The following is a 13,729-nucleotide window of genomic DNA, read 5'->3' as shown; positions in this document are numbered from 1 at the left end:
ACACACAATGCAGTTCGGTTGATTTATTTATGTTTGATGGAAACACTCACTATACAACTCAAATATTTGTGCTGCCTTCAGGTGCTGTCGGAAATTCTGAATCTTTGAAATTGAAAATTATATTAGACTATTAACAATAATCTAGATCCCCTTTAAATATTCTTCTCCTGTCTTTTGTAATGTCAAGGTAAACCGTTTTCTGGTAGGCTACAAAAGAAATGCACATAAATTAGGGATTTTAAAGGGGGTCTTAAGCTATTTCTAGCCTAGTGGTTTTGGTAGGCTACTTGGGGGTGTTGTAGCTAATATCTGGGTGTTTATCGGAAAGCATTTTGCATTCTTGATGTTTGATTTTCAAAGTACTGTTTTAAAAGTATTTAAGCCCCTTTTTGGATTAAGTGGATCCTTACCTCTCAGGAAAATGTGCCGTGCCATCTCAGGCTATCTTATTTTTTCACATATAAACAACATGCATATCTGTTTTGTCAACCCTGTTACCAACATAACAATTACAATTACTGTTTGAAAATGTTTTAAATCCATTGTGATTACCGTACACAACTTTGCATCACTGATGACATCACAATTGTCACGATGCCTATGACATCCTCAGGGATTGTAACAATGCCTATGACATCATCAGTGGGACAAAAATTTAAACAGACACACAAACATTGCCCACTTGCTCATATATATATATATATATATATATATATATATATATATATATATATATATATATAGCATAGTAGAGGGAGACAGGAATGTGTGGGAGAGAGAGAGTAGGATGACATGTGACAAAGTCTGGGTTCACATCGGGGTTACATGTTATGCACCTTAACCAACCGAGCCACCTAGGAGCCTATATACCTTTTCTTTTCCATACGTGACTGAAAATCAAGTATTTAGGCAGTATCAAAGAAACTGAGGTAAAGAAGGCACATCAAAGAATATTGAAGCCATTCATTAATTTCCTTTATTTTACCAGGTAGAACACATTCTCTTTTACAACAATGATCTGCCAAGAGGACACAAAGCCACACACAAAATAACAACAATACAGATCAACAAATCTAAACAGGGTTAAAAAAGCACGAGTAAAGACAGGCACATGCATAGAAAATCGGAGTAAGAGGACTTAACCCATTGATACCTGATGCAGCATTTGCGTGTATATCCCTCATTTGTGTGTGTATCCCTTTAAGACCCGCGAACACGGTTCGCGGTCTTAAAGGGATACACACACAAATGCTGCATCAGGTGTCAATGGGTTAGACAGGACATAATGCAAGGTTAGGAGACGGGCAGTGGTGTCAGGATAGTTGGCAATTGCAGATATGTGTGTTGTTTTTTTAAGACGTCAATAGTCTGCCAAAGACAGTCAAGTCAATGAACCGGTCCAGCTGAAGCGATTTATTAAATCCATTCAAAGCTGATGCAGCAGCAGAGTGGAAGGCTTTGCTACCAAAGGATTTCTTGGTTTTTGGGACAGCGAGAGTGATTACAGACGTGGGTCTGAGGTTGTAAGTAGATGTGGATACCGGTATGCACAGAAGTTTGGATAGATAGGCCAGGGTGTGTCCAGTGAGTGTTTTGAAGTGCACCACTCAGTTTTAGGTTTTACAAGAGGACACATATTGGCTGATTAAATATACTGTATGTCCTCTGATAATCCAGCAAACACCAAATAATGAATAACATTGTAATTTTGAAACCACTCAGGGAAAAAAAACATTTACACAGCCACTATAATATTGTAATTTTGAAACCATTCAGGAAAAAAAAAACATTTACACAGCCACTTAGAATACTCAAAGCTCTATATATATATATATATATATATATATATATATATATATATATATATATATATATATATATATATATATATATATATATTTTTTTTTTTTTTTGTATTGTAGCTATGCTAGCCAATGACTCACTGACAGTTCAAACTTTCCACTGAGATGGTTTAAAGTCCTGTGATTACAGATCATTACCAGCTGGCCAAGCCCAGACTCAGTGCCCCAGAGAGGACGGGCAGCAAGCCACCATAAAGGGAGGCTGCCCCTTCTTTTTCCACACAGCATTCATACCTGTTGAAGTCTACCTCTCTTGCAGCACACAGATGATCGATACGGCAGTCGCTGTCGCACTCTGTCAGGTCGTAGCTGACAGAGTTGAACTTGTAGTACGTCTGCAGGTAGCAGCGGTCGTTTGCCATGCGGAGCACAACCTGGTGCATGGAGGCTGGGGAGGCGTCTGGTACTCTGAAGCTCTCGGTCAGGCGGTACTCCTTCTCCCAGCGCGCCCCGGCCTTATTGGCTCGAGTCAGGTTCAGGTAGTAGGTCACCACGTCCTGGGTGGGTCGAAATGAGAAGCGTTAAAATTGGAAAATGTGTTGATGGAAGTAGATGGAAATTGTTAGATGCAGGTATCACATTTAGAACATTTTCTCAGATAAAAACATAAAAACCAACTGTAGATCGGGCCTCAGTAGATCAGTAGATCCTCAGTCTAAATGACAAGGAATAAAAATATATAAAAAAAGTGTGCCAATGGCCTTGTCTTACTTTGACCAGGAGTGTTTGGGTGTCGTATTCAAAGACACGGATCCCAGGGTTGTTGCCTCCATCCTCGACGCCGGGCAGGTTGGGTATCCACGGTGTGACTCCGGGGCTGAGGAACATGGTGCTGATAGGATGGTCTGAAGGGACTTCACATCGTGCTGAAAAAGAAAAGTCTTCACTCATTATTGTCGCTTTCAGTCTGGCACCAGGTCATGAAACATGGGACACTGAGGCGAAAGTCACAATGTGCATCTCAATTAAGAAATTGAAATGACATGTAAAACAGTGAAGGAAACTACTAGTAGTAGTAGTAGAAGTAGTAGTAGTGGTAGTAGTAGCAGCTGTACAATTATCTGATTGTACCCTCGGAGATGTAGACCATGCGAAAGCTGTCAGTATGTCCATGGCCAAAGAACTGTCCGAGGATGACTGAGTGATGCTTCTGAATTAGCTCCACGTATCGCTTGTTGAACTCTTTTGTGAACCACAGCTTGCTTCTCTTCTTCTCATAGAAACCTGGAGGAACGTGACCGATGATGTACACCTGGCAGACAAGTCAGTGCTGAGTTAGCAAAGTACACATAGTACTTAGTAGCTAGTAGTAGTTCATAGTAGCTTGTGTGGTACTTTATGTAATCTTTGTGTAAGGCAGAGAACGTTGAGATTACCTTCTCTTTGTTGTTGGCAGCCTCTGTAAGAACCTGGTCCGCCCAGCTAAACTGGTCTGCAGGGTCCTCCATGTTCAGGGTCAGCTTGTTCTGGTCATAGTAGAGGTTAGTGTTGAGCACCAGCATCCTGAACCCTGTTCGATTCAGTAGCTTTTCAGTGTAATATCCACCTAGAAGAAGAGGAACATTGAAGAAAACGCTTAACAGAATTTGACACATGCTTTCAAGTGACATTTACTTTGAAGGATTTGTGTTTCATGTGCAATTTGTCCCATAATAATTTGTTGATCCTTGTAGAAAAGCAACTTTTGCGGCACCTAGAAAGGACTTAGTGTCTTGCTCAAGGGCACTTCAGCAGGGCGGACGCCTGCCGATACTGAAGTTTGAACCTGGCCCCCCGTGGTTGAAGGACGGTCTCTTCACACACTGGGCTAACCTGCTGTCCTAACAAGTATCAGAGGAATCTCAGGGTATCAAAGGAAGCTGTCACTACCTTTTTTAAAGGTTCCTTGGGACTCTGGTTCCAACCAGGCCTGCCACATTTCTGCTGTCTGGTTGTAGATGCTGTTGGGTTCTGCAGGAAGCTGGCTCTTGGGGTGGAAGTCATGGTTACCCAGGGCGGAGTACACTTTAGTGCCTGAAAGATGAAGGCGGAAAGAGTTGATCAACATTAAAAACTAAAGTAAAGTAGGACATTATGGTATATTTGAATCTCCGATGATGTCTCCATCACATTTTTTAACCTTTATTTTATTTGACCAGGCAGGTCACTTGAGAACACATTATTGTTGCCTGGCATGAAGTTAGCCTCTTGGGGGGAAAGGGGAGGGGATCCAATGAGAATTCAAACATACAAAGTTCAACAATAAGGGACATAACAGACAGCCATTAAACTACAAACTAAGGTTCAAAGGGGAGAGGACATTTAAAACACACGCAGAGAGAGAGAGAGAGAGAGAGAGAGAGAGAGAGAGAGAGAGAGAGAGAGAGAGAGAGAGAAGAATGCAAGTTAACAGCATAAAAGAGTGATAAACTAACACAAATCATACAAAAAGAATACACACATTTGTCTAATAAAGGCAGAACTGTCTGTCTCTATGTCTCCAGTCAGTCAATGCAACTGTGCAGATATCAACGGCAAAGTTTCGGTGAGCAATATTGCAGCGTTTATCTTTGTTTTTGGACCAAGGTCGTTTACTTTTGCTGTGATTGACAGGTGACTCAAATTCACCTTGCAATTTCGTGCTGTTTAACAAAGCTGGATACTGATCTGTATGTCAGATTGCAGCCTGCTGCTGTAATATCGTCAATCAGGTTATATGTGTGCTTCCCCCTCCCCATGTCTTTACAGAACTCTCCCTATGATATCTCAAACTTCGATCCTGAGTTCACAGATGAGATGGTGCCCAACTCTGTCTGCTGGTCTGCAGATCATTCCATCGTCAACGCCGGTGTCATGGAGGCAGACGACGCCTTTCTTGGCTTTTCCTACGCCCCACCTTCTGATGACTCCTTCCTGATTGGTCCCTGATGACATCTTGAATTTCCTTAACCTGTCTTACCTTCTTTTGACTAAAGGGAAGAATTCATACCATGGATGAACCCATTCTGTGAAGCCAAGGCAAGCATTTGAGAAAAGATGTCACTTAAATACAAATTTTGGTTACAGGAAAATGTGTCAAAACATTTTTATTTTTTATTTTTTTACCAATTGTATCTATATATAAGAGATTATATTTTTAAGAATTATGGACAGCCTTTCTTTATTAATGTATTACTTTCTGGTTTGTGATGATCCAGTTAAAGTGGTTCCTAAAATGAGCCTTTAAAAAAAAGCCTTAAAGCAGCTACGAGCAACTTTTTCGATTGTTATTAAACAGTATAATTACAATATTGATGCATCACATCTTACCTATAATAGTAGCTGAGACCAAAGCCGTGTGTATCTGAGATTGCTCCCTTAGGTGATTATTAAGTCTATAGTCTGTCTAAACTCGCGTCAACAGGGGGCTCTCTAGAGCGACCGGACCGGGTAACCCGGAAGTGAAACGCGGAAGTGAAACCAGGAAGTGAAACGCAGCTGCCTGCCTATCCCGTTTGCGCTGCCTAGCAACATAACATAAACAATGTGAACGCCACGCATACTCTCGGGAACATCTCTCGTTATATTCTAACAGGTTTTTTGGAAGTTATTTTGTGGTTATGGCCGAAGTGGCTGCTGCAAACCGTTTCATTTCACTTCCTGATCTGCCCTGGCTACAGACACACTAACACTGGCCGATTCACTCGGGGTTCAAGCGAGACTACTCTGCGTTGGTCTCGTCGACTATTAGAGGTAAGATGTGATGCATTGATATTAAATTTATACTGTTTAATAACAATCGAAAAAGTTGCTCGTAGCTGCTTTAATAATCCATTGGTTAAAAAGAACAGAAATTGAAATTGAAATGAAATCCATCCTTCACACAGCAGTTTACTTCAAAAGTTGAACTTAAACGTAAGCCTCACAGGAAAATGAAATGTTCTCAGCTGTTTGACAGACAGGTGGAAATGTATGTGTTTGTCTGTGCTCTCTGTTCATGTGTTCTCACTGTATTTACTGTAAAAAAAAAAGCTATCATATTCCTTTAGGGTGAATTTAGCTTTCAGCTGGAAATTGGGAATACTTGAGAGATCACTGAAAAGAGCATTTTGGTTGGCAGGTCATTTCAATGCATTGTGTGTATGTAAAAAAAATAAAAGTTTTTTCTGCTTTTTCATTTACCTTTATGTCTGCAAATACTCAGAGTTCATTTTTTATGGGGGTTTTTTCTACTATGACAGAAATAAGCATTTAGAAATATGCACAGTGCTTTGGTTCACAGAGCAAACTATACTCTTGCACAATAATAATAATACTAATAATAAAATAAATAGAATAACAACTTGGAGAACTGTGTGTGTGGTGGGGTGTCTTATCAGATATTTGGATGACACTCTTGAAGTAATGAATTTGTGTGGGGGTGTGAGAGAGAACGCATGGATCCTGGATTTTGTTCGTTTTTACTGGAGCATTTTTCTCCTAATTGACCAGACCGTTATCCTATTTGTGAGAACTGGGGGGGGGGTTACATCCTTGACTCAGTTTCCCATAATCCTCCACACCTCACATTTGCTCTTTCCCCTGATTCACCAATGCACACACCTGCCAGCAATCACCCATACACACCTGACAGTACTCTGGACTAATGTATAGCCTCAGTCACTCTGCCTCTGTATTTAAACCCTCTGCTCTGCTCAGTGTTATGTTGAGAGCACCAAGCCGTGTGAATATATGCCAGAAAGTAAGTAATGATTTGATTTGTATTGTTTAATGGTAAATCCTCCTTATGCTGTTTGGGTTATTGGCTAGTTAAACACTATCATTTTGATGTTTAATGCTTCTATGCTGAATCCTCCTGGTTGGTAGTTTCAAATTAATTCCTGAATTATTTTGTTAACTATTTCATGAGTAGTAGTGGTTTGTCAACTTTTATTTTGCATTGGTAAATTAAAAAAAAAAACATTTAGACTGGACGTGTTACAGAGGCTATTTTGCCCATTTGTGCCTTGAGATTTTGTCTTGCCCTTTGGTGTGCCTCGGGCACAAAAAGTTTGAAAACCACTGGATAAGACTGTGCAAAAGGCAGTGCAACACCATTATATTAACTTCTCATTGCTGTCTGTATCATAGCTGCTGGTGTAGTAAAGCTCTCAGAATATTTATCAGCTGGATTGAGGTGATGGGGATAAACCAGGATTAGGCATATAACAATAAGCTATATTTTAAAATGTGTCCCATCTCCCCCCTCCCCCCCCCCCCCCCCCCCCCCACCCAATTGTGTGTATCAAAGACCACAGGAATACCTGCTTCCTGCTATGGGCGTCCGGTGACAGGTAGGCAGCGTGTGTACCTGCATGAATGTCATTTCAGAAGGTGCTTGCTAGTTTACAATTGGATGTTTCATCATTCAGGTGAGTGTTTCATACTGTAGGCCTAATGACACACCCTGTTTTTCCCCTTGGTTCTGATGATAGGATCCAAGCAGCCCTGTGGCATCCCAGCCAGTCGTGGCCAAAGAGGTACACGCTTAGTGCTGGTCAGGCTTTACATTTCTGGGTTTGTTTGACACATAATGACAAACGATAAAAGTCATATTGTATCCATGTTCCATGTTAATAAAGTTTTTCCACCTTGCTGGTCTGGACTGAAAAATGGAACAACTGAGCCCTTTTGAAGTATCGGTGCTGTTTGCACTGAGGGATTGATTGAGCCAGCCTTTAATAATAAGGATATATTTAGATGAGTGGGGCGGTTTTGATTTGTGACGTGCATTATCTGAATCCACTGTTTTCTCCTGTCCTTGCATACAGACAATAACCCCAAGACTGCACAAGCATCCATCCAGCCAAAGAAGCACCTCTTGGCCAGAGGTGTCTCTTTGCCTTTGCCAAAAAAGAAAAAGATGGCTAAATACAACAGTTTTAAATTATAAAGTTTAAACACAATTCTATATATATTTTTTTTATTGGTTGTATCAGTGGTTCTTTCATAAAGAGCACCTTGTATACCTAGTGTAGCTTGACCTGTACAACATCATAGTCTTTGTGGCTATCTGAGCATGTTTGACGCCTAAGCAGGCGTCGATGTCGATCATGTACCGAACACGTTTGAGTTGACAATTGTCCTTTTTATGTCGTCATACTTTTAGATGCTCTGATGGCCCCCGCTGCTGAAGCTGCGACATCGTCCAGTGTTCCAGCCAGCAGCAGCAGTGGTAAGCGCAATTAAATCAGGCTTCATTATGTCAAACCAAGTTATATAGACAGTGTTGGGGGCAGGCGCGGACTGCATAATCGGGCACGTCGGGCAAATGCCCGGTGGCCTGGCCTGCAAAAAAAAAAAAAATTGTTTTTGTTTCTTGGTGCCCCCAGTCAGGCCACTCACTGAACAGCAGGTCAGGCGCTGCCTACTGGTTTACTAGTGGTTTTATTACTTTATTCAGGGTTAAAGTGGGTGCATCTCATTGTAAAATTGGACTCGGCCCAAATTGGGCTTCAAACGGCCCAAATCGGGCTTCAAACGGCTCAAATTGGGCTTCAAATGGCCCAAATTTTTCGCTGTCGCCCTACGGATGCCGGCACGCGCGGCGGCCCCTATCGGCCTGGCCTGCTTGCTATCTAATGCCCGGCCTGAATTAGAATCCCAGTCTGCCCCTGGTTGGGGGTAACATATTACATGTAATATATTACTTTTAGCAGTAACTCAGTAATATAACTTATTACTTATAGGATTTCAGTAATATTAAACCAGTTACTTTGTCAACTAACTCAAGTTACAAATTGAGTTAAAAATAAATAAATCAAAGCACATATTTAAAAAAAATACAATAATTTCCTAATCAAAGTATATGTTTTTATGCAAATAACCATGATAGATGACAATAACAAAGGAAAAGAATAACATTTAGAATGTTTTGATTGTTTACACTGACTTCAAGGCGGTTGAAATTATTTGATCGGGATGGCACTCGGCATACCTGGCAGCGATATCATTCTGCTGCCGTTTTGGTAAAAGTAGTGTAATAAGAACAAGTTACTCTACACAGACAGTAACATTGTAAAGTAACTTGTAATATGTAGTATTTACATTTTGACCCAACACTGGTTATGGAGCATTTGAAATCAATTCTGTGGATTGCAGCTACTCCACCACCATGATCAGATGGCTTCAGTTGGTGGATAAATTAGTAATTTTGTGGGCGTGTCATCAATTGAATATTTGCCTTCACTCAGCCACATCTTATTTTGATCACTCAGCCACATCTTATTTTGAAAGTAAAAGTCACACCCTGGACACAGGTGTTGAAGTAAGAGGCGCAGGTTTGCTCCCCCTCTCTCTGGCACGGTGTCTGTCTGCAGTGCACTGTGCTTCCTTGTAGAGGCGGGGGGAGGGGCCTTGGCTAAATCTCCTGCTTACCTCTCAGTGCACTGCCCACATGTGGCTGAAAACAGACACACGCGTCACTTTCTAGAAGCGCCTGCACCGCTGAAATCCCTGAAATCTTGGCAGACAGAGGTTTAATGTTGCATGTTTCTGCAGGTTGTGCCAACTGTGCTCGGCTCCAGCAACAGCTCAAGGAACAATCTAAAGAGCTGATGAGACTGAAAGGTATGAGTTGTCATTTTATTTGAAAGAATCTTAAGTGCAGGGATTTTAGGAGGTATTGCAAACCACTGGCTTGAAGGAAGATTTTATTTATTACATGTGTGTCTTTGGCTCTGATCTTCTTTGTCCTAGTCAAAAAAAATGTGTTTTGTGTGTTATGCGTAAATGTTTGACTGTTAATATTTCATTTTCATTGTGTGTATCATAAGTCTATAATTACAGACTTTTCCCTAATTTCTTTCAGAGCGCAAGAAGCACTAAGAAGATGGTCTTTATCTGGGGTTCTTTTTAATCTTTTTTAAAACTATTTTTTTTTAATCAATAAAGATTTCTTATATTAAGATTGCATCTGTTTTTTTGTTTTTAACCATGTAAAACCCATCTGTATAATCAACTGGATTTGGGACCAAGTTTATGGGAGAATGAAGCACTCACACTGTCGGACACTGTGTAAGCCTCTTCTAAACATGAAGTCTGGATCATGTCCGGCTAGCCAGAGCAGGATATTTTCCGGTTTTACCTTTATAGACATGAGGGGTCTTTGTTTAGAAACAACTGGAAATGGTCCATCCGTATTCTCTGGATGGTGAGTAGAGTGGGCGGGGGGAGCGCGGGGGCTTGTGGGGAGGAGCGCGGTGCGGAGGAGAGCCTGAACAGAATTGGGCACTAATGCGCGCACATGTCTCCATACACTGTGTTAGCTGACACTGCCTGAGGAAGCCCTGTGTGGTTGAAACACGTTGTGTTTTGTTTGCCCGTAGTACATCGAAGATATATTCTGTTTTGTAACTGCTTGTACACAGATATATTACTTATTAAATATTGCCTTAAAACTCCCCCCCTTTTTTCACTTTGTATACTATTGCCCTTTGAGCTGCTTTGGTCCACACTTTTTGTGATTTCCTACTTTAAAATGGACAACATTTTCTATCCGGGGGGGCACAGCTGCCGCTGGACCCCCCCCACACTGCGCTAAAATGACCTCTGTATTTCTCAGACCCTGGCTACGGGCCTGGGGACAGGCACTGCACTCGTGTATAAATGGGTCATTGACATTGTGGGCGTTCGGAAAACGGGTGAGCTGCCATGGCGAGGTGGTGACGCATACCTGGAAAGACTTGAGTTATGATGTGGGTGAGGTTGCTCGTAATGTCGAGCACTGCAGCTTCTCCCAGATCCTCATTTGGCACGTGTGGTGTGTTATCTCTGAAAGGTCAATAGGAATGTTGTTTCAAATAGGATGCTTTGGAAGTGGACAGGATCACACTCTTGTCACAGGACAGGTTTGCATTAACCTGACTCTGCCAGATGGGGGCGGTATTCTTCACAAATTCACAATCCCTCAATGTGAACCAACCTACATCCATCTGGCAGCATCAGGTTAGGTTCGCATGTGAAAGCTGCCTGAAAGTTAGGAAGCTACACAAGAGTTTGTTTCTCCCATAAGACTTCCTTTACACAACGAGTAGGTTAATGAAAAAGTTAGTGATGCAAACAAATAAAATAACCTTACATTAATTCACCCATTTATACCTTAAATTTTGTTAAGGGAGCCATTCCATCCACACCCCTCAATTTTGACTGCTTACTTAATAAACCATAATATTGGCCTGGTATATTTGCACAAAGAATTTGGCTTAGTGGTTCAGATTCAGATTACTTTATTTATCCCATAAGGGCAATTCAGACAGTTTCACAGCCTACCCAACACCTTCAAAAGCTCACAGTGAGCTACAAACTTCAGACATGACAGGACGTAACGTAACAGCATGACATAACATAAACATTGTCAGGGATAACAGATCAGCATCATATGAACAAGAAATAAAAAGTATACATATATTTCTATATGTAAAGACATGAGAACATGTATAAGAAATAAAAGATATATATCTGTATGAACGAGCCTAACCTGTTCATCACAGACAGGATACGTACAGCCTGTTGTGCGCTCATATAAGTGAAGGCATTCATTTAAAATGACTACTGTCTGTGTTTAACAGCCTGACAGCTGAAGGGAAGAAAGAGTTGGAGTACCGGTTAGTTCTCCTAGGGGGCGCATGGTAGCGCCGGCCTGAGGGCATCAGAGCAAATTTACTGGACAAAATGTGGCTAGATTGTCTGATCTTTTTTGCCTTCTGTACCACACGTTTCTCCCAGATGGAGCACAGGTTTGGTGTTTGTGTGTGTGTGTGAGATGTGTGTGTATTATGTATGCGTGTGTGTCAGGCCACGGGAAGTAGGGGTGCTGCAGGTGCTGCAGCACCCCCTAGATTCCCCCCCCCCCCAATTACAAATGTAATTAAAAATATTTTGCAGTGCACTATGTTCCTTTCTTGGTTAAGAATGTTTTGGGAAATGATTGCATTATTGATATACTGAAAATGTAGCCTATTTAAATAGAATTATCAACAATAACAATCAAGGAAGTTACATGCTTGTAGGCTAGAGAAGAAGAAGCGCGCATGTTGTGTTGAACCAACCAACAACCAACACGAATTGTTTAATCTGGCAATAAAGAAATGTGAACTTGACATGCTATTTTAATAGCCTACTCAAAAATGCATGTCCCACTATACAGCAAAGAGAGGAGTCAATGTTTCTTGATATATGCCATTCAGATCAGAATAATTAGTCTAGTCATTAAGTTTGCTGATAATATTTCTATCATGTTAAGTCTGTGTCATGTTAACTGGTATATTCAGAGCAAATAGGGAGATATAGAGCATTATCATCATGCTATATATCTCCCTCTTTGCTCTGAATGAGTGAGAAAAGGAGAAAATACTGAATAATTACATCACAACAGTATCCTAATGTTAATTTAAAATGAGATATTCCTCTAAATATGGCAAAAAAAGGTAAAAAAAAAAAAAAAGGTAAAAAAAAATTCCGGCGGGGCCCACCTAGAGTCCCTTCCTCCCAGCACCCCCTACTTAAAGTGACTTCCAGCGGCCCTGTGTGTGTGTATATATAGCCTATATATATATATATATGCGCTTTACCCTGTCCAGACGATGAAGTCGGGATCTGGCAGAATATCCTTCATGGCATACACAGAGGAGTTGATGAGGTGCCATGGCGAGTCACAGACATAGTCTCCAAAATCCCCCGCATCGACTGCGGGTCGTTGTCCACTGGATGCGCACACACTTTCGGGTTTATCGGTGAGTTCATACGTTGGGTCCCAGTGCAGGTCTGTGATGTGCCAAAATTTCCCTGAACAAAATTGCGTAATTACGCATGAGACCAGTTCGGCAAAACTAGGTTTCTTTCAGGAAATACTTTATTGAAGTAGCCTATTGAGTTCTATGTGCTCGAATAATAATTAGAAAGCAGGCTGCACCCGTTATCATTTAAGCTAATTTAGGCTATAACCTAGCCTACTTACCAGACAGCGCAATAACTCCACATCTGAGAAGCAGACATAACAGTAGCAGGGTGCTCTTCGTTGCAGACATGTCGGGCTCTGGGAAGCAAAGTCCGACAGCTCTCCCAACCCCCCCCTCTCCCCCTTCCCATCCCCCTATTGTAGGCTACACTTGTTTGCGCTCGCCCCATTCCCCAATTGTAGGCTATTGTTTGTGCCCAAACCCACACACAATGCAGTTCGGTTGATTTATTTATGTTTGATGGAAACACTCACTATACAACTCAAATATTTTTGCTGCCTTCAGGTGCTGTCGGAAATTCTGTTTCTTCGAAATTGAAAATTATTAAATATTATTAAATAATATATTAAATATTCTTCTCCTGTGTCTTTTGTAATAATGTCAAGGTAAACCGTTTTCTGGTAGGCTACAAAGGAAATGCACATAAATTAGAGATTTTAAAGGGGGTCTTAAGCTATTTCTAGCCTAGTGGTTTTGGTAGGCTACTTGGGGGTGTTGTAGCTAATATCTGAATTATGTTACTTTGTCATTTACAAAACACGCCCCCTTGTAGCCTACAAGCCAGTCAGATTTTGCTTGCTTGAAATCGAACAATCAGCCTTAAGAAAAGGGCGGGCCTTCCAGAATGGCCAGGCTAGTGTCCTCTAGTCTAGAGACAGCGTGGCATCAGTGGAGGACCAAAATGCGAGACTCATTAGCCAATGAACAGCCAGGAATGGGTCTTGCTCTACTTTTGCATGCTAAAATAAAGCTGATAATGTACTATTTGATTCAAGAAAAGAAAAAAACGTTCAGCGTACAACAAAAACTGTCTATTTTGCTGCAACTCGACAGTGCTGCTTAATCCAGGACCTTACTTCCTGGAACTCTTGAGAGTAAAAAACTGGTCCATTAGTGAATGGAGATGTCGGG

General features: G+C 41.2%; 1 protein-coding gene across 1 annotated transcript in view; it reads right to left on the bottom strand.

Moving 5' to 3' along the window:
- Positions 1–12,886, bottom strand: part of LOC310798912 (acid sphingomyelinase-like phosphodiesterase 3b) — a gene marked incomplete at both ends in the record, with an annotated part of 123,313 nt that extends 110,427 nt beyond the window's left edge. The window contains 3 exons of the mRNA XM_083661470.1: positions 10,534–10,631; positions 12,431–12,644; positions 12,817–12,886. Coding sequence (XP_083517596.1) covers positions 10,534–10,631; positions 12,431–12,644; positions 12,817–12,886 — 382 coding nt within the window. The remainder of the gene's footprint in view (positions 1–10,533; positions 10,632–12,430; positions 12,645–12,816) is intronic.
- Between the last annotated feature and the right edge of the window lie 843 nt (positions 12,887–13,729).

Source organism: Poromitra crassiceps (genome assembly GCF_964638095.1).
Source record: "Poromitra crassiceps genome assembly, chromosome: 26".
NCBI classification, from domain to species: domain Eukaryota; kingdom Metazoa; phylum Chordata; class Actinopteri; order Beryciformes; family Melamphaidae; genus Poromitra; species Poromitra crassiceps.
Note: the sequence above shows the minus strand (reverse complement) of the source record. Positions and strands in the feature narration are given on the sequence as shown.